General features: G+C 37.2%; 1 protein-coding gene across 2 annotated transcripts; it reads left to right on the forward strand.

The window, feature by feature from the left end:
- The first annotated feature begins 12,911 nt into the window (after positions 1-12,911).
- Positions 12,912-20,498, forward strand: LOC126501730 (prolactin-7C1-like). Of its 2 annotated transcripts, none has more exons than XM_050142563.1 (6): positions 12,912-12,978; positions 15,101-15,276; positions 16,017-16,055; positions 17,564-17,671; positions 19,489-19,668; positions 20,292-20,498. In XM_050142563.1, the coding sequence occupies exons 1-6, from the start codon at positions 12,948-12,950 to the stop codon at positions 20,496-20,498; spliced, it is 741 nt and encodes a 246-aa protein (XP_049998520.1). In that variant the 5' UTR covers positions 12,912-12,947. The 2 variants fall into 2 exon arrangements, with proteins under 2 accessions (XP_049998520.1, XP_049998519.1); XM_050142562.1 differs by having other exon boundaries at positions 12,919-12,978; positions 15,098-15,276.
- Positions 20,499-22,096: the final 1,598 nt, after the last annotated feature.

Below are 22,096 nucleotides of genomic sequence, written 5' to 3' on the forward strand. Positions count from 1 at the left end.
TCCTCCCCACAAGGAACAAACCTTAAGTTAATTTTTCCTCTTATATAGTGTTTTACACCATCCCCAAGGCCATATATTGCCAGGGGGCAGGAGGAAGTAATATGCAAACCAAGTTGAGGAGACCTTGACAACCCTCAGGTGTTGTTTACAGCCTAATGGCCAGGATGATTAACCTACATTCAACTCTTAGTTTACTTTATTCTAAGCATGTGATTAGAGCCCAAATTACATTGTAAGCCACAACAGTAAACTCTGCTACACGGAGACATGGGTGTTTCTTACTGTACCCAAAGAATTCATTATTTTCTTCATGTTCTTAGATATTTTAGTTCGTACTTCTGAAATTTTCATTGACTCCTGGATGTGTCAAAATATTGATTTCATTGTTTCTGGAGCATTGGAAAGAGGGTCAAGAAAGAGTTAGAAATTTTGAGCAATTTAACCTTGTGAATCTGTTTCAATATCTATGGAACACTGTATATCAATTTGCCTTAAGGTAGTAGGCACATAAGATCATAGTATAGGGCCAGATAAAAATGTTTAGAGGGGTTTTTGGTAGGAAATCACATTCATTATTGGAAAAGAAAAAACAAACACATTCTAGTTGGAGCCTACCATATCCCCATTCACAGACTTTTAGCCAAATATACAGTAAACAAACATGGGTTATATCCATGGAACTTGACTTAAATCCAAACACAGTTGTCTGTGTTTATAATGGGTGTACCACTATGAGATGAATCTGTACAGCTTTCTTGGCTTGGAAATTTCATTAACTTTGTTTGAATAGTTTCCTTAGTGACATTTCCTGGCAGTAACCATCATACTTATATCTGGTCCTTTGAAGTCAAATTAGATCTTCTGTCTGTATTTTAGCTTGATTTATGCACTTCAAGGATCAGGACTTGTGACATCTCATTCTATAGTCTCTTATATTTAGTACTCTTTACCTATAATCCTCTGACAATGTATTACATACATAGTCAATAGGGCGTCATTGTTGTATAGTTTAAAAGTAGCTAGGAACTGGACCTTAGGATATATCAGTGACCTGTGGTTTTACTTATAATCTAACCATAGCAGGTCCCGAATTAAGTGTGGGCTTTGCTCGTAGATGGCCTTTGAAATCTTTGCAGTACTCGATTGTGTATTTATGCAGTCAGACCCTTGCTGATGGTTACAGAGTCATCAAAGTTCTGGTATTCTCTGTCACAAACAAGTGCAAGTTGAAATGATTTCAGCATATACAAGGATTATTAAAAATAAAAAGTTATTACATTATAAAATATAATGAAAGATCTGATTTGTCTTGATTCCTCCAAAGAGTGAAATGGGGACAATATGATATACCCCAGGGAGTGCTTTATATGGCTGTAGATAACGTGCCATACTCCTTCTTTCTGCAAGGGAATGTTTCATTTTTGATATTGTACTAACCCAACAATGAGTATCTCACCATCAAGAAATTGCCTTGAGTTGAGATAATGGATGACTAAGCCATGTTGAAATGCTGATTCACTATGGGAATTCATGAATGGGCCCAATGAGTCATGTGCTATGACGAGGTATTAGCCGTGTGAAAAGGGACAGAAAACTATTGCATGAAATGTTAAAGTTATGTGTCATGTTGACAGGGGTTAGACCTGTGATTGTTAGTATAGATTGGCAGCTTGATCAGGTCTAGAATCCACTAAGAGACAAATCTCGGGGTATTTCTATGAGGAAGAGGCTGTATCTTGGTACTTTCCGTGAGAGGACCGACCGATTTATGGGTAGTACCACTCCATGGGTTGTGCCTCAGACTGAATGAAGAGGACAATGGTAGCTCAGAGACAGTGTGCTTCCTGGTGGTGGGAGCAATGTGACCCAGCTGTGTCATCTGCTCTGTTATGATGCAATCCTACTGCAATATCAGCCACAATTAACTAGACCACATCAAAATTGCTTTTTTATCAGATCACCAAAAATAATGAAATTTGTTCAAATATAATCACCCCACAAAGCATTAGTCTTCATCATCTTGAGGCACTTTCCAGAACACCTGGGACTTTGACACAGGCAGTTCTGAATTACTTGTGGTCAGCAGGGGTATTACTTGAGTTGGCCATGAGGAAGTGGGGACCAGACACATTCTTGTTTGCAGATCCTTACCATTTCACCTGGCTACTTGTGTCAGACTGGCTTCAGGCTGGCCCTGTGGCCACATCCTGTTTATCAACCACACATGTCTGCTGGAAGGGCCCAGAACTGGGAGAGCTATGTTCACATCCAATAGCTCTTATTTTCCATGATTGCAAAACTCAACCTGGTTTCACGTCTTTAAATGATTCTGTTCAATGCTGGTACACACTGCATCGTATTAGGGCTCTTTTCCCACGTTACAAATCCTTCATTTTACATTTTACACTGTATGATATGTTTGATAGAGATAATTGTCCACTCTTAGCTTAAGCTAAATCCATTCCACCTTCGTGTTACTATCTCTATAGCTACCTCTTGCTGATCACTGTTTGTTGAATCTTACACTTGTGATTTGTTAAGGATTTATGCTCAATTAGCTAGACATTCAGCAAAACAGTAGCTGTCAATGTGTTAGTGGGATTCAATACTTCTTTAAGTTAATAGGGGGCGGCTAGTTAGCAGTGCCCTGTCCCCATATATGCCAGCAACAATGACCATTCTGCAAATATAACGCTCGAATTGATTTCCGCCAATGGCATCGTCTTCACCACAGCAGCAGGGTCACTGCTGACCCCTGTGCCTCCTCTTGTCTTCAGTGAACTGAACTCTTGACATTCTCCTTCTCAGAAACATTCCAGTGTGGCATCTAGCCCTCAGTCATACCGCCCCTAGAAACTACGCTTTAAGGCCATTGCAGTCTCCCAACATGCTCTTCTTCATGGGTACCCTTACCACTCTTTCTCTTGTTCATGGCTCTTCATTCACTTTAGCACCTTACCAGTGTGGTTTTCCCTCTGGGCACCATTATTCTGATCTCCCTAAACCTCACTGTTCTTTCTGCTGTGGCCCAGGATGGATATACTGTGAAGAGAAACACGGGAGTCCCTCCTTGTATCTAGCACACTATTCCCATGCTTGTGCTCACAAACGCACTGTTATCAGACACATGGCAGGTGGGAGCTGATGCCTACCTCTGAGAAAGTAGTCAACAGTCTCTCAAACGCTGTTCAATACAGAGATGGATTGAGCAACAAAAGGCATCTGCCAGCAAATTAGCTAGAATTCTGACTAGAGAAACATAGCTTACATTCAACCTTCCCTATACCACTAGAAATTGCAATGGAGATTTTCAAAGGGTATTTGTAATCCTTATTACACAATACTATAAAACAGAAAAATATCTACCTTTCAAGGCTGAATTTAATAAATTATCTAGTGTCATGCCACTGCAAGTGGCTGCAGAAGTTTGTTGTTCATAAAATGCGAAGGCAAAACTTAAACCAAAATCAGAACAAATAAATCAAGAAACGATCTACACAGAGCAGCAAATAATGTGACTGCTCTGCCAAGCAAAATATGAATGATGCTGTTCCACACAGCTTTCAGCAAAAACAGTCATTACAAACAGGAAACAAGCAGAAACTTATCTACATCTTAAAGGAGCTCACCTGGAACTCTCCAACTCTTCAAATGAATCGTCTGATTATCATTGACAAGAAAGGAGCTAGACAGCTAGAATATTCTTTCCATGCTCGAAAGGTGCTTTCTCTGCATAGTCTTTATGCGGGCTGGCAGGCAACCAACACCTGAGGGTGACTGAACTGGGAATATCATAACACATGGAGTCCCCACACTCTCTTTTCTGGAAACAGGTACTTAATAAAATCTTCCCTCCCATGTGCGTTAAAGCTAAACTGCTCCTGAGAATGTAGGTCCATAAGCCTGTTGCTTCAGTTTCTCATGTCCGCCCAAATTTTGAGAAACAATTTACTAAAAGAAATTATATTCACTCATTTTGGCCTGTACAAACAAGTTGATAGGAAAATTTATCTAACAGAATACACTCTTTAGCACATGCTAAAATATTATTATAAATATATAAATATAATAAATAGTATTATAATTTATCCAGATATATTCTATATCACTTTCAGATATGAATGTGAGAGAATTCAAGTGTGCATTCTTAGAGTAAAAGTAACCAGTCACCGACATTGCCTCCACACTCTATTACAAACACAGATTCCTATGAAGTTTATGATCCTAGCCAACAGTAGCCCTAGTGGATGTTGCCGTTGCTGAGTCCATTCCTTTGATAGTTGGAGACAGAAGATTTTTCTACATTCTTCTTAGTTGTTCTTGATCTCAGAGTTGTTTTGATTTGTATTTCCCTGATGTTGAGTATTTCCTTAAGTATTTTTTGGCCATTTGAGTCTTCTGTTGAGAATTCTCTGTTTAGTTCAGAACCCCATTTTTAAATTGAGTTACTCAGAATTTTAATGTCTAATTTCTTGAGTTCTTTATATATTTTGGAGATCAGTTCTCTGTCTGATGTGGGGTTGGTGAATATCTTTTCCCATTCAGTAGGTTGCTTTTTTGTCTTATTGACTGTGTCCTTTGCTTTACAGAAGCTTCTCAGTTTCAGAAGGTCCCATTTATTTATTGTTTCTCTCAGTGTCTGTGTTACTGGGGTTATATTTAGGAAATGGTCTCCTGTGTCCATGCATTGAAGACTACTTCCCACATTCTCTTCTATCAGGTTTAGTGTGCTTGGATTTGTTATTCTTGACTTCTTTTGAATTCCTTGAGCAAGTTTGCCTAGGAACAATGACTTTTGAGGCAGTCACATAGGTATGTATTAGTATTATACTACTCCTGCTACCACCTTAATACAGATTTAAAACACTTAATACCATATTTCTTCAATCTGGAGTTATGAATGCTTCACGAGTTTAACTTGCCAACGACCTCTAAGCAACCTAAAACGTGAGGTCTTCCACTATTAAGTCCCCATAGAGGAAAGTGAACTTCCAAGCTATCTTTCTGGAAAGCATCTTAAATAAAACAGGATTTTCAGATAATGAAATAAGAAACCCAGTTCAACCAACATCTTGATAGATATAAAACTATAGAGATGGCACAAAGAAAATAAGGTTATAAGACAAGAAGCAAAGGAGGGAAAGACTGAAATAAGTGAACCAATGAAAGAAATGTTCATGTTGTTAGAATGACAAACCACAAAAACTCAAGACTAACACGTTTTAGACCTTGATAGCAAATTCTATCCCACGTTCTGCTTCCTATACCCCATTTCTTGGACTGTCAGAGCTCTATAGAAAAAAGAAAGTTAAACTCCTTTTCACATCAGAATTTAAGAGAAAAATACTATCACACATAAATTTTTGGTGCTTATTGGATTATTTTTCATAGAAACAAATCCTTTTCCTCATATCTGTTTTTATGTTTTTGTTTTGTTTTCCTATTTGTTTTTTTTTTTTTTTTTTTTTGGTCTGAATACCATCTCTTCTTCTAACCACAGTGATCTCAGTAGAAAATAGGACACAGTGCTCCAAAATAATACATCGACCTTTCTTTTTCCTTTGGAACACAGGGAAAGTATTAATTTCTCTGATAAGGTTCATCACCTTTGCTCCAATATGCAGGAGAGTATGGTGAAGTCTGTTGATGCTTTATAGCTAAGCCAGAGATTGTCAAGAGCACCATTATTTCCCTCTAAACAATCTTCTCACCAATTTATACACATTTCAAATGCAGAAGATGGGAACTTATCAGGTAAGGACAATTTGAAAATAAAGACAACTCAACTTTTAAATAATTTCACTGCCTGTACAAAAACAGTCATTTTAGACTTTTGGTAAGCCATCCAGGTGTAATATAAGAAGATCTATGTTCCATAGTGTTGCATAAAAAAGATAATAGTTCTTAGAAAGGATTTATTAGAGCCTTGTGTGCTACATAAATGCAGCAAATAATGGTTAGAAGGATATTTCAGAAGCTAAAAACACTCTGTTCCTTATGTACGTCTGTGTATGCCTTCATATGGATTTTAATATAAGACAACATGTAAAGGAAACTCTTCTGTAGCTAAAATAACAGTCAGATCAAAACAAAGAAATCACCATATTGAATTGATTACAATATACCATGTCTCAGGCTGTGGGCCCTACGTAGAACAAAACAGATATTCAAAAACATCACTCTCCTATGAGCTCTAGCTGACCTTGTAAGAGAAGGTTACATAAATGCAGACTACTATACTAATGTCAGTGTCCTTGGTACTGCTAAATGTAGAGAGGAATGAGTAAAAAATACAGAAAAAAAAGCAATTAAAAGGGAGTCCCAATTTCCCCCCAAAGCTTCATAATCTTGATGGTTTAATATACATATTTGAATTTTGATGAAATATTGATAGAAAAATAAAAAGACAGCATATCTATAGGCTCATGCACAATCTTTTTATGACACAGGTATACCTACATCATCTGTAAAAGAAACTGAGCTTTGCTATAAGACATTAGTAAGCAGTCAGTGATTTTTTTTTTGCACACACTATTCTAGGGTAATAAAATGGAAACTCTGATCATGAGAATAACTCTTGCATGACAAATAATAATTTATATATATTTTGAGGAAAAGAGTAGACTATATTTTCTATGTGTGATATGGAAATGCACCTGTGGGAAACTCAACTCTATGGTTGTCTAGGCTTGAACAATGACAAGACCAATAGATCTGATAATGTGGATAGAAGAACTCTCTAAAGTCCCACCACAAGGTGAATTAATGACTGTCGAGAGGAAGACTTCATCTTCACCATAGAGGAACCCTTTTATTGGCTTTCAGATACCAAGTGGTTGCTTTCAAATACCTGTACACATAACCAACACTAAATGGATTTCATAGGTATGTATGTGTTTGTAGTAATAATGATTTAAGAATAAGAGGTTATGAATTTGAGATGGATAAGTGGAAAGATTTAGCAAGTGTTCTATGAATAAGGAGGTGAGAAACTATGTAAATACAGTCGTCATATGAAATTCTTAAAAATAGATATAATTAATAATAAACATGATATACAAAATATACTATACATTTTCTATAGAAATTTTGAACATGCAGTGTCTCTATTCTTATGTAGAAATATTTTATCAAACATTCATAACACCATCTCAATGCCAAAGCAACCATAGTAGTCTGAGAAACTTTCTCATCTCATAAGCATTTTCTCCTTGTTGACTTGTGGTCATTTTATTTTGTGTTTATCATTGCCTCTGAGCCTGGCCTTAGTAAAAACACATTAGCAGATGGAGTTCCTTTAAAATCAACACAGGGTTATCACTTTCATACAAGGATGAGTTGACATTAGCATTCAACATCTGACACTTTTTTGAGAATTGACTACTAATAAAAAGGACAAGTTTCCATGGTTTGTTTCAATTATTTTTTTCTAAAGATTCATGGTACAGTGTTCAGGGTTCGTGTGCAAAAGGTAATAATATAACTTCTAACAGTGCTCCAGACAGAGAGCACTACAGAAAACTACAACAGGACCATCAGAGTGTAGAAAAATGTCTACCATCTCACATGTATTTATCTTTCTGTCCTACAGCCTCTCTAGTACTTCATTTGGTATTACCAAACACTCTTGAATGTGGGATTTCACTAACCCCCTGAATTAAAGTATGTCTTTTTTCTCTCCTAAATGGTGTCTTCCTAAATTGTTTTTATAGGTGATTTTAATTGTGTGCATCTATGAGATGGTAGATGTTAACATTTGTACCAGATGGGCTACTTCATTAAGAGTCAATGATAAAACCTGCAAACTAATATAGGAATTCAGCACCTATGGGGATTAAAAACTCAAACCATTGCTTCCTGTGTGTTCACAATAGCCTGAAAATGTAAACAACCTAAGTGCCCTTTAACTGGTGAATAGATAATGAAAATATGCTATATACATACAATATTCAACTGTTAAGAAAATGAAAGGAAGAAGTTTTCAGAGAAATGGATGGACCTAGAAAAGATGAGATAATCTAGATCCAGAAAGTATATGTATTGTATTGTATGTATGTATGTATGTATGTATGTATGTATGTATGTAACTATCTATCATCTATCTATCTATCTATCTATCTATCTATCTATCTATCTATCTACCAAAAAAATCAAACAGATGAGAATTTAGGAAGACACCATTTATGAGAGGAAAGGGGCATATTCAAAAAGGAGCTTATTGAAATTCTACATTCAAAAGTGTTTTGTTTTTTGTACTAAGATATATCTCATTGGTAATACAAAATGAAGTACCAGAGGGACTCTAGGACAGAAAGACAAAAATGCCGCATTTTCTCTCTCATCTGTAGCTCCTCAAATGTGAGTGTAAAGCATGGAGTAATCCAGGAGCCAGGACGGTATATAGAGACCACAGGCGTGAATGACTGTGGAGCGGGGGCGAGGCTTGGCAAGGAAACAAAAGGATATAGATGACATGGGATGGGAAATGGAATAATTGGGAAGTGGTTCCGACTAAAGAGTAGGAAGGAATCAATGGAGGAGGAAAAGGAAGAACAAATAACTCCTAGGTTGTTTGATACAGCCTCAAGGTGTCATTGAAGATCTCCCTAAATTAATCACAATGCTCGAACGTTATATGTATATAAACATGCATCTACACACACACACACATACACACACACACTCACACACACACTCCCAACTGCTACATGAAACTACAGGAGTTTGTTCAAGGGTCCCAAGAATTTATGTAGGTATAAAATTGGGATAAGCACTTACTGATACAGATTAGATCCAGCTGCTGTTTCCCGCCCTTCTGTCCAGGCGAGCTGGAGTCCAACCACCCCTTGCAAGAAGGCAAGAGAGTGTGACCCAGCTTCCTCAGCTTTTAAGCAGTCATGTATGCAGACAAGACCATGCTCTAGAGCTTGCTGCCCCAAAAGTCATTGGATCAAAATCCCACAACACCCAACACATATACATTTTAAAGTAAATTAAAGCACTTGGGCTGACAATGCTCCCCACAACAACCATACCCTAATAAACTCCTAAGTACTAAACGTGAGATGACTTTTAAAGGGTTGGTCAGGGAAGACCAAGTGACTGCTAAAATTATATAGATTATCAGGACAACCTTTGACTGCCTCTCAGAGTTTAAGGGGGGCTGCGAGGGAGAAGCTATTGATGAAGACAAGACATTACACATTTAGGGCACAAAACTCAGACCATTCGAGTTAGATCCTAACTCAAAGCCTTGTTCCTGTGGTCTAGCTTCCATGGTTCCAGAAAATACTGTGCAAGCTCCCAAGAGAGGAAAACAGTTAAACAGTCCTATGCAGCTGGAATGCCTATGAATTGTAACAACTACCCTTATGATAAGATATTCATAAAGGTATAATATATGACATTCCTATGCTGATGGTAAAAAAAAACAGCCCTATCAACTGGGCAGTGGTGGCACACACCTTTAATCCCAGAACTCAGGGAGGCAGAGGTGGGAAGATCTCTGTGAGTTTGAGGCTAGCCTGGTCTACAGAGTAAATTTCAAGACAGCTGAGACACATAGTGAAACCCTGTCTTAATAAGCCAAAACGAAAAGAAGGAAAAGGAGGAGGAGGAGAAGAAGAAAAGAAGAAGAAGAAACATTCCTCTAATTTTACTTAAGGTTCACTCAAGAAAAGAAAAATCATTCCTCATAGAGAAAACCTAACCTCAGTGCTAGTAAGGTTGCTGGACCTTAGGAAAAAAAACTGCTTCTATCACTTCCTTGACCAGGATAACTCTCCTTATTACATTTGAAATCTAATACTTACACCCACAGATATGTGTAGCTCCCACCCTTCACCAAAAATGCTTCTCTTTTCAACAAAGGGAAAACAACACTGAAAGCCAAAACTGGACACAGTGCAGAGATCAAAGGTCACAGGAACCCCAGCTCTCAGAGGTAAATCTACACCACAGTTCCTGCATCTCTGGCTCAGGAAACATTTCAGAAGAGGAGAGAGAAAGATTGAAAGAACCATAAAGAAAGTCTGCTGTCAACCAGTCAATCCTAAAAATGGTTACATAAACAAGAGCAGAACAGCAATATCAATGGACATCTTAATACAGAAGGAGGAAATTCCAGAGGGCTCCACCCCCAGACAAAGAACCACAGGCAACTATTGACTGCTGGGAGAAGACTTAGCTTTTCCCAGGGATGAGGCCTCTTACTGTTTTTTTTAATGAATAGTCGGCTTTAGAACAGTCATCACCTTTAAACCTCTATTCATACGAACAACAAAAATAAACTTATATTTTTATATAATAGTACAAAAATAAATATATGTGTATGTAAACAAATAAGATTAACTGGAGAATGAAGGCAAATAGGAGGAGCTTAAGGAAGGGTGCTTGGGAGGGGCTGGAGGGAGGAAATGAAGGAGGAGAGTATAATTCTATTTCAATGAAAACACTCGTACATAAGTTAAATATTTAAGAAATGAAAAAAATCAAATGTAAGCAGGGGCTGAAGATATGGCTCAGTGTTTTAAGAGTACATATTGTGTAAGGTGGCCCACAACTGCCAATAGACCCAGCTTCAGGAGATAGGGCACACTTTTTGGTCCTTTACATGTGCACAAACACAGACTCAGATATATACATCCATGAATATAATAGCTAAAATAAAAATTAAATCTTAGAAAAACCGAATAAGATAGAACTTACAATTGAAATTCTCCATGACTTATTTCAGTTGATTCCTTTAAATATCAAGTTTGAACATTGTCTTTCCTAGGAATGTTTTCCTTCTGTATTGTGGGATCTTCCAGTGGACAAAAGAATACAGATCCTGGGAGGAACTGAAACTGATAAGCGCAGTCCAGGTAAATGGGGAAAAGGCCAATTCGCAGCTGCCAACCCAGCTACCTTGTTTAGAACACTCCTGATTTGTATGCTTCCAGACTCCTTTTGGCCATTACTTTTTCACGGGTCACATCTGTCTGTGGAAAGAATTTAGGGTTAGATGAAAAATTTCCACCACAAATGCTTTCCTCCAAAAAAAAAAAATAAATAAGTTCAACTTACTTGTCCTCCTCCCAGGTAAGACTCTCTAATTCTGATATACACTGTGATCTCAAGAAGAGCTGTGTCTACAGTGAAAAGTATTCCCTTTTACTTGAGGAAGTACACTGTATAACATCTGTGGTAGGATAATAACTAAGCATAGGAGATGTGACATTATTGTTGCCTTCATGGCCCTATTTCTTTCTTCATCCAATAAAGCCTAATGACCTAAATTGCTTTTCTTTGGTCTGGTAGTCACCAAAGCATTAGAATTCTATACACTAGTGGGAAGCTACTGGCTCTACTCCTTCTTCTTTTGATGAATGAACTCTTGCTCGTAGCTTATTTTCCCATAGTCTTCCTATGTTCTGTGTGACAGCGTGTTTCCACTGGTCACCTGAGTAATAAAACTGAGTGTTAGACGTAAGCAGTACCGAAAGTAAGAGACAAGGAAATGAGAAGTCACATGCTGTGGTTTCATGATAAAAAGAAGTCTGACTAGATAGAAGATAACATTACTTGACTTCTATAGTGCTACATAACAGTTGGCAACTGTTGAGAACTGCCACTAACAGACCTTAATTAAGCCTAAGTTAAGGTAATTACTGAAGCAAACCAGATGTATCAACTCACCCAATAGTGTCCCAGCTTATATAGGTGTAGCCTAGTACATCCAGAACACATTTAAACACAGTTCCATGGACAGAACCTGATTTTTTTAAAAAAAAAATTTATTGAGAAAAAGAAAAATAAAGTTTACACCTCCTCCCAGCCTCCCATTTCCCTCCCACTCCTCCCACCCTTCTCCCCCTCCCCCCACTTCTCTCCCCCTCCATCTCCAGTCAGGGATCCCTGCCCTGTGGAAAGTCCAAGGTCCTCCCCTCTCTGTCCTGTCTAGGAAGGTGAACATCCAACCTGGCTAGGCTCCCACAAAGCCAGAACATGAAGTAGGATCAAAACCCCGTGCCATTGTCCTTGGCTTCTCATCAGCCCTCATTGTTCGCCATGTTCAGGAACATGGCAGAACCTGATTTTTTTTTTAAGATTTATTTATTTATTATGTCTGCATTTATTATTTATCCATTCTGTCTGCATGGGTGTCTGCACACCAGAAGAGGACACCAGATCTCATTACAGATGGTTGTGAGCCACTATGTGGTTGCTGGGAATTGAACTCAGGACCCCTGGAAGAGCAGCCAGTGCTCTTAACCTCTGAGCCATCTCTCCAGAACCTGATTTTTACAGGAAGCCTTGCTCAAAGTCTCCAGAGGTCGTCTTAGGCACTAATGGGAAATTCCTTCATATTGTTTGAGGACATGAATGTGACTTGTCAATGCAAAAGTATCTGCATTTGCACCCTGTGTTACTCTTATGGGCCTAGAATATAATAGCAAACAATTGCAGAGCCACACGGATACTGGCAAAGACTCATTAAGGCTAAGCTGCTCAGCATATGTGATTCACCCTGTGGCCTTGTGTTCCCATGCTCAGAAACAATAAAACAAATATGATATCTTAGCCAACATTCAGTAAATATTTCAGAAATGGTCACCGAAATAACTAAGAACCTAGCTTGTGAGATTCCCGTCAATTTTCCTAAGGTAGAGATGACTCTGGTTGTTACAATTAAAATTGGAGCCAAGTCTTGACCCGGAAATAAGCTGAATGACGTAGACACGACCACTTTAGGCACCGTAGTTATGATGCTGTTGACATCCTCTCAGGGGAAAGAAACATGGAGCCATCACTGAGATTGCAGGCGTGTCCTTCCGCCTGCCTCCTAGCAGTTTCTGGCCTTGGGCATGGAATACTACAATATGTAGCGGAGGAAATTTAACGTAAAGCAGAGTTACTTGAAGCAGCTACCAGAATCAGCAGTTAGGTGGCCGGCCTCATCCAAGATGTTGCTGTCTTTGACTCAGCTATCCCCATGTAAGTAATTCTTTCCCAGTCTCTTGTAAGTGAGCTTAAGCATTGCATTATTTTGCAAAGCTGGTTTGGACAATTTGCTTCTTTGGTGTTTTTGCTCTTACACATGAAGTGAATTAACCTTTATTAATGCCTAACTCACAAAAGTGAAGCCAAATGGAACAGAGGAGTGCTCTCTAATCATTGCGCTGGAAAGCAGCCTCACAGTCTACCTTTGCATCAGTGGTTCCAACGGGGAAGTGTTCTTACCCTGGAGGTGGACAGCAATTGCTAAATATTATACATCATCTTGGTTGGTCTAATAGAAGAGAAGAACAGTACCTGGTCTAACAGCAGAATATGCTCAGTAATGTACAGAATGCAAATGGATCCACCTCTAAGAGTCAAAACTGCAGATTCTGAGACATTTGACTGTCTCAGATCACAGACTTTGATGAATTCCCTGTGTGACTGCTGCAGAAGGGAAAGGCATATTCTTGTTCTTGGGTCTCTGGTATGAGCTGCATAAATTGTGTGAACTTTATCTAATCATCAGTTCCAGAGACATATTAGACAAGCCTAGAAAATGTAGCTCTCTGCCGTTTTGTCAGTTTTGTTCAATCAGGATGTCCTTTCCAAAACATGAATCACTGCTGCTATTTGTTTTTATTTTCTTGGTAATATTTCCAAATCAGTAGATCAGTTAACAAAAACAAATTGTATTTTATTAAGTGAAAAACCAAGTCATTGGTTTCCTTGTACTCTTCTTAAACTATAAAAATCCTTCAGATGACAAATGGCAGGAATGCTGATATATTTATCTACTACATAAATATCTATGAAGCAGAATTTAAATTTGAAGAAGCATCTTGTTTTATGAAACCTTATTTTCTAAAATAAGAATTTTCTGAAGTATGGTTTTTGTACGTGCAAACGGGTGCTCGTTAACGTGCACAGTGCAAAGATTTTGGTATATTTCGTTATTTTTTAGTATTTAAATTTAAGCATTTTCCATGGAAAAAAAATCTTACCAGGGTCCTAGTTTTATGTTACACATTTCCAGTTGCATTCATTAAAACTTTATGGAACAGGGAATTCTTTTCAGATTCGTATCACTAAATGTGAATGGATTTTTCATGCTGAGACATATGCTGGTTCAATCCTGCTGAGTGTGTAAATTACTGATAGGTTGCAGTTCTGTTTCTGATCATCTGTGAAATAAAATCGGTGATAAAACCAACACCAATCACTGTAAAAGGAAAATTCTGAATGTATGATAGAGCAATGGAAATAATCAAAAAAATCTAACCCACCAGGCATGTGACCAAATGTAAAGTCTGTATTTTACAAATAACAGTGCGTGGTGACATGGAGCTGCAAGATTACGGGTATTGTCTCTGCAATCCTAATCTATATGAAAGCCCAAGACATTTAAGACATGCCAGTAGAAGTGCAAAGTCTATAGTGTTGGCATTTTGCTTTTCCATACTGGCTAAGAACAGGACGTAAGAAAAATCACTTAACCTCGTTTGTCAATAGAGTTTAATGATAATAGACTGAGTTGTAAAGCTCAAATTCACAGAGAAAACAATCTGAAGCTTTTGGTAGCATGACAAACGAGTGTGATTATTACTGTGGTTGAGCAAAGCCTACAGAATCCCTTTCATGACATGATTCTCTTTATCCTCAGTACTGAGCAACTGCAATTTTGTGTTTATTTTTATGACGCATGAAGGCTAGCCATACTTGTTAGGAGGGAAGTATCACACAGTAACAAAATGTATAGGAGACGGTGTCTACATAACATTCACATGAGCTCCCGATCCACTAACCTGTCTCCAGAGAATGACTTCAAAACACTCAATCGCTTAAAGTCCAAAGGTTTGAAAATTTCCTAATAATTTCTGATAACAACCAAAAAATAAGGACTATCACCAAGTTCAGAAAGTCTATATCTGTGCAAATGTAATTACTTAATTGAATTTTTTTCATTACAAGATGTCTATTCACAACCACAGTTGTCCAGTGACAAGCCAGACAGTGGGAGGCACAGGAAAAGATATTTTTCTGATAACCAACACAGAGTCACTGCTGATAACCACAGACGGATAGGTCCAGAGTAGCTGGTGTTCTTTTCTGTAAGTAGGGATACTCCTGCTGCTGTCGGTGTCAAACCTACTCCAGTGGGAGTATGTGACTTCTGCTCCCATCGATGACAATGAGATCGACTATGACGAGGAATCCCTCAAGGCCTTGTTTGACCACTCCATCAAACTGTCACAGACCTCCAATAATCTCACGATGGAAATGCGCAAGTTGTTTGTAAGTACCTCGCTCACTTCTGGCTTCTCCACTAAAAGAGCCCTACAGCCAATGACTAGCGGATTCCAGTCTTCACATGAAAAATCACCTGAATCATAGTTCTACTATTACAAGTTTCGTAGATAAGAGAAAGAGGAAGCTACTGAAAAGTAGAACAAGGAGGGTGGGGCTGTTTGGTGATATCACAAAGATTTTTGAAGAATTCAGTGACTTACAAAATATGCCTCTAGTACCATGCTATTTTTCTTAAATCCATTATTCTTAAATTTACATTTTTACGTAATACCTATTCGTCATATCTTTGGAGTAGATTTGATTTCCTTACCTTGTTTGTAGGAGGCCAGTCTCTAGTGACATCTTCATTTATTCACTGCAGATGTCCAGTAGAGGAGAAGTGAAGTATAGTGTCTTTCATAGAATGCATAGAACAAATCTCAACTCTTTTGATGCCAAATAGGGAAAAATTAGAATACTAAAAAGCTGTTATACTCTCAGAAACCCTGAAATGCCAGGAGTCATTGTATCAGAGATGTCCAATGCATGCTTACACCGTGGAAGGGAGGGCTTAGAAGGGACACAAGTTATCTCTTCCCAATGACTGTATGTTTACTGTTTGAAGTCAGACAGTGTTAGTAGGAGATAATGGAGGCAGAGAATATATGTTTGCATTTCCAGTATGCGTGTGCTCATTCCTTGGTTACTCACGAGTGTCTTCCTTTCGTCCCCTCGTGCTGTTTTAGTTCTCCGATGTCTTCTCCTCAAAAATTTTCAAAAAATTTGTAAGTACCCTACTGATTTCTATCTTCTTCTAAGACAAACAGCAAAAATAATACCCCTAAGGAATGAACAGGCAAACAAACAAAAAACAACTCAGAAACTTCATGCTAAGATTTGCAGTGTAATTTACATGACAAAGATCCCAAAGCAAACCTCAAGGATTTACCTCCACAAGGTCCCACCATAAAATGAGAATGAGAATTGGTCAGGTTTGGGAAATCCCTGATTTGAAAATAAAAGAAAAAATAAACAAAAATAATGATTTTAATATGTTTACCCTGCGGAGCTGTAAGAATTGTGTGTAGGGGTTATGTTGGGGCAGAACTCTGATTTCCCCACTCATCCTTCTCAGGACTCAGGCTCCTGGGTGTGTCGTTTATTTTCTATGAAGTAGAATTGAGTTATAACACATGTTCACGGGGAGAACAATCCTAAATAACACCCCATGTCAACAGGGGCGAGGACACTAAGTCAATGGCCTTTTAGGAATCTTCAAATGTTAGGAATCATTACGTAAACATTTCAGAGGCCAAAGTTTCTTCAATTGGAGGTACAGTTCAGGATTGAAACTAGATTCTCTCCTACTGGTAATTATATGCTATATGTTCAAGATTAGTCAATGGCAAGAGAAAACAGATAAGGCTTTCAGTACAATAACGGGCATCCCAAGAATGTCTATATTTGAAATAAATATGTGTTTATATTGTCTTCTTATTAATGAGATGTTTTTATTTATCATTCTTGACTAATATTATTTAAGTTTTAACATTCTTGGCAATCCATTAAACTTTTACAAAATAACTTTTACTAGTTTTACATAAACGATATATTAAATTACTATAGTATTTAACTTTGTATATTGATGAATATGTAAACATTAATTTCTATTTTATGTTTTTAATTTATTTGTAATGTGCATTTCCTAAATATGATCATGTTTCTTATCAAGTTATTAATAGGTATTAATAAATACACACTTAATAATATTAATAAAATTGCATTCAAGGATTATGTTTTACTTTGAATGGTACAAGCTATATGTGTTTAGCGGTACTGGAAAGAACATCTATAATGCCTAGATGCATTTTAGTTTAGACAAACAGAAAATAAAGATTAATAAATATAGGTTCATAGGAACTATGGCTCAAATCATAAATACAGATTATCTTTAAAATACTTTGTATTCCATAATTGTCATATTTTTAGGGTTTCCTTTCAAACAAAAATTTTTGAGGTGTGAGAACAGGAGAGCATGGTAGAGAGGGAAAGAGTCTGAGAATTTACAAATAATTGGGTGAAAACCAAACACAGATTACAAATTTAATAAAAAAAATCTAGGTAAAGGGATAGCTTTTTAACTTCTTCATCCTAGATTTTATATAAACTTCATTTGTACATTATACAAATGCTCATTTGTAAAGCTTATAGATCTACCGAATATGTGCTTCATGGATTTATTTACTCAATTCCCAAAACTGAACTAACACCGTTTCTATTTTACCATTTGTAGGTACTGGATTTCCTCAAGGATAAGAAGTACATGGTCAAGACTCTCAACTGCTGCCACACATTTTCTCTTAACACTCCAGAAACTGTGGAGGAAGCCAGACATATCTCAGTGAGTCCTTAGGCCATGGTTTTCACATAGCTAGCTGAAGCAACACATTGCCTTTGCCATTTTGTAGATTCTTATAAACACTATAACTACATCTGCAGGAAAAGGGGAGTGAGCGATTAAAGAGAAAAGCTTTAATATCTTTTGTGATATTAGTTAGTAAATTATAAGCTAAAAAGCAGATGTTAAATAATATTGTGAAAGAGTCATAAACTCAAAGACCACACAACAATATCTTGTCGCTATATTTTATTCATTATCATATAAGAACTTATTAACTGAATTAGATATCCCAGGATAGTAATACATTTTATGTGCTCCTGAGATATGCAAAAACAATGGTCTTTATTATCTGTTACTAACATTTCCTTATTGGTCCCATTTCTCATTACTGACCACCACTGTGACTCTTCTTGATTCTCATATCTCTCCTGGTTCTTCTTTTTATGTTCATGTTACTTCATGACTTTTGCATTTTTTTTTCTGAGACTTAATGGATGTATTTGTACAAGCCAGTCATGTATATACTATGCAAAATTTCTTTGCCCTCTCAGTTACAATGAGGTCAATATATCACATCAAGTGCGTTTGTATTTGTTAGGACCTCTCCCTTCTGAGTTCCTGTCATAACTTATCTCTCAATGAATAAATCTGACATCATTCTGAAAATAATAGCAAGAAGCAAAGAAATAAGATTTAAAGGAAAAAAGAACGCTTGTAGATATTTTTAGAGACACACTCCATCTATAGGTACTTCATAGTGCAGTCTCTTAAAAAATTGCTGCAAATGGCTCTCATTATAGCTAGTTGAGGGAACAAAAATGAGGATTTAAAAAGATTAATGTAATGCATCTTTTCTGTGACTAGTAAGAATTTGTGTTTAGTATTTGCCAGATCAAACCCTTATTCTTAGTTATATGTTACCATACTCCCAGCAACCTATATGTTATTACCATTTGACTTGCTTCAATCTTTCATTTTCTTTAAATATTTCTATTGCTATTCCCATTGATTTCTTTCTTCTTTTCATTTTCATGACCACTAGGATAGCTAATGAACATTAACACAAGAGACATTCTAAACAGTTAACTTAAGGTAAGGTTCCTCCAAGGAGCACACACTGGAGGGTCACAATTCTATTGTGATTTCCATCCCTGCTTCCATAAAAGTCAAGCTAGTGGTACCATTGTTCTCCCACTACACATGCCAAGAAGCAGATTGTTCTGCTCGAAGCAAGAAGCAAAGAATCATGTTGACTCAGGAAATTATATTTTATCAATAGCAGGCTACCTTCAAGATATCTTTCTATTAATATTGTAAGATAACTTAAATATTATAAATTAGTATAATTGTGATTAATCTAGTTTATTAGAATGGTGACTCTGAGCTAAATGTTTTATATTTGTTACTGGAGGCCTCTGTCTTTCCTAAATCATGTTCTATAGGTACCTACTAGGTTCCAGGCAAATTTTTGGTGTCCACGAACAAGCAAAACAATCTAATACGTAAGATCTTGCATGGAAAGCAGGTAGTAGAATTTCAAATGGGCAGCAAAATACAATCAAAATAAAGTTTCATTACAAAAAGTAATTTATATAAGTTATTTATGTGAGTTTTTGTTATAAATTTATATTTAAAAAGTTATTTATGTAAGTTGTTTCATTCTGGCAGAATGTAGGTGAATGGCAGAACTTTACAGCTCTACATCACTTTTATCTATAAGAGTGCTTGTGTTATTCTTTCCAATTAAAAAAAATACATGCAACTAATCCTTGTGTACTTCATTTATGTGAATATTGTCGCGCCTTTATGATGTATAGTTTGAAGACTTCCTGAAGATTATCCTCAGCCTAGTGCATGCCTGGAATAACCCATTGCATCACCTAGTGACTGAACTCGGTACTATGAAAGGCACCCCTGATGCGATTTTATCAAGAGCCAAAGGCATTGAGAACCTAAACAGTGAGCTTCTAGAGAGCGTCAATACGATACTGAGCACGGTGAGCAGTTTTCTTATTCACCACTTTTTTTTTTCCTTCTGATGACATGGTTTCTGGAAGGGATGGTAAATTTTGACACACCTCACTTTACAAGAACGCAATGTAGGCATTCCTTCTTGCATGCGACTACACTCCAGTGATGGGCATAAAACAAAGCTTTTCTTCATCATCCTTTGGAGAGGAGCTTTCCTGAGCAAGGTGGCATGCTCCGGATTATTTTGTTCTCTCTTATGTTCATCCCTGGCCTACCTGCCTCCTAAGTGAGGAAACCGCCGACAGCTGTTCCACTGTACCTTGGCAAAACACCAATCTATACTCAGGCGACAATTTCCTGGCCCTATATCAATTTAGTCACAAAATACCATAATTTAAAAGGAATCAATTTACTGTAAAAAAAAATTCTAAAAGTGGGTCTGCATCCTACTTTTCAGACGACAGGTTTATAGTATTCTGGGCTAGATTTCTGAAAATCCACACAGCTGACCATCACTGTAAGTTACTAACATTTCCCTAACTAGAAGTCAATATTTACAAGGAAAAAGGACAGAGAAATATAATCAGTGGTAATGTTAAGTGCGCTCAGTGGTAATATTAAGTGTCTGACTACCCATTTGATCAATTAGGTTCATCCTGGACTCAAGCAAAATGAGAAATACCCTGTCTGGACGGATCTGGCATCCTTGCAGGCAGCCGATGAAGAACGTCACTTTTTTGCTCTTTATAAACTGTTATACTGCCTCCGTGTTGATATGTATACAATTGACCTTTATCTCAAGCACCTGAGGTGTGTGCTTGTTAATGGTGATATCTGCTACTCAGTAGAATTTTGAGAAGATCCTAGATAAATCATCCTGTTGAAAAAGCTTCTTAAACCTTTATACTTTTTAAAGTATACCTGAGTTTAATTGTTCTCCCTTATAAAATAAAAAGAGACATTCTGTCTATACCAAAGTGTAAAAATATGTGTCAGTATCCTTGGTTCATTTAGTACTAAATGTATCAGTAGCACTGAGATCACCCTAACAGAAGGAATAGATGTTAGATTGAAAAATGAGAGGCCTCGCCACTTACTTTAAAATCACAGCTAGTTACTATGGATGAAGTTATTAAAATAAAAGTGTGGCAGCAATAATAAAGGTATAGCCATAGCCACACTACTTAGTAGTTGGAAATGATAGAACACTTTGAGGAATTTAATCATTTTATTAGTTTTTATGAGAATTTTGCACAAAGTGTTTTAATAATATTTATTCCCAACTCTTTTTACCACATTTCCTAAACGTGCAACTTTGTATCCTTGTTTTTTTAAAGCCTACGAAAGTAATTATCAATGCTCATCTCCTTAGTTTCATCTCTTTATTTTGAACAAGTTTCTTTTAAGTTGATTTCAACTTCATCACATACTGAAATTATATAAAGCATCCACCTCCCCTCTTGTGGTCCAAGTCATATAATAGGAAATATGGAGGTGGACATTTCCTACAACTTTTCATCTTTTCCTGATTCTTGCTATCCGTTCCTTTGTTTCTGTCAGAATGGAAAAAAGAGGATCAAGAAAAAGGGGACATATGCCCTATGGGCAATTTACAGGGTTCTTTCTGCTGACGGTGCCACAAGATGAATTCCCTCAAGTTGAAGATGCCTCTCTTAGGGTCCCTGAGTCCACTAGCATTTTCCTAAATCCAGGTAGGGCACTTCATCAGGAGACATTCCTGGCTATATTTTCCTATCTGCTCCAAATCACTGCCATATCTATCATGGTACGTTCTTTCCCCATTGCCCAGATGCCACACCACTGAAGAAGAGTGGCTGAAAGTATGCTTTCCAGCAACTGATAGAGAACCATGCATGAAAACTACTCCATTTTTGGAGTGCTAACAGCGAAGGATCGCTACTGAATTCATTCTGTGATCTCTACCTATTCTCCTCCTCATACAAATACATCTACAGCAGCATGTCAAATAAGCAGCACACGTCACCGGAAGAATCAGACGCTGTTTTTCTCTTCTTTTTGCTCTCATATGTAATTTTATCTAGGAACAATCCTCTTGGAGTCAGTCACACAAACATTCCGTAGGAAGCCACTAATTCTAATAGGCCTTCTACAGAATGTCACAATACTTAAATTTCATTGACTTAGTCTTGACTTTTTGGTCGATGGAAGCTCAGTTCATCGGCTGATTCTGAGTAAATTAGGAATTAGGCTTATCTCTCTGTTGGGGCTCCTGAAAGGAAAGATTGCTAGGCTATCTTTCCAGCAAATATCAGATTATCAGGGACCATTAGAAACTGGAAGACAATCCAACTGGCATCTTGAGAAACAAACAAACAAATAAATAAAGCATTGAAACAGAAACAACAGGATTATGAGGTAGGGAATAAGGGAATAAAATATGAAGGAAAAATTAATAAAATACAGGGTTGGGAT

The sequence above is a fragment of the Alexandromys fortis genome, unplaced genomic scaffold (assembly GCF_014885135.2).
Source record: "Alexandromys fortis isolate MF-2015 unplaced genomic scaffold, M_Fortis_MF-2015_v1.1 scaffold_5, whole genome shotgun sequence".
NCBI lineage: Eukaryota > Metazoa > Chordata > Mammalia > Rodentia > Cricetidae > Alexandromys > Alexandromys fortis.

What these genes read in the sequence shown, in the direction of transcription:
- LOC126501730 (XM_050142562.1), top strand. Translation starts at nt 12,948, where the DNA reads ATGTTGCTGTCTTTGACTCAGCTATCCCCAT. An exon ending in TGGAAATGCGCAAGTTGTTT is followed by an intron (nt 15,277 to 16,016) that starts GTAAGTACCTCG and finishes GTGCTGTTTTAG; the next exon opens with TTCTCCGATGTCTTCTCCTC. An exon ending in CAAAAATTTTCAAAAAATTT is followed by an intron (nt 16,056 to 17,563) that starts GTAAGTACCCTA and finishes TACCATTTGTAG; the next exon opens with GTACTGGATTTCCTCAAGGA.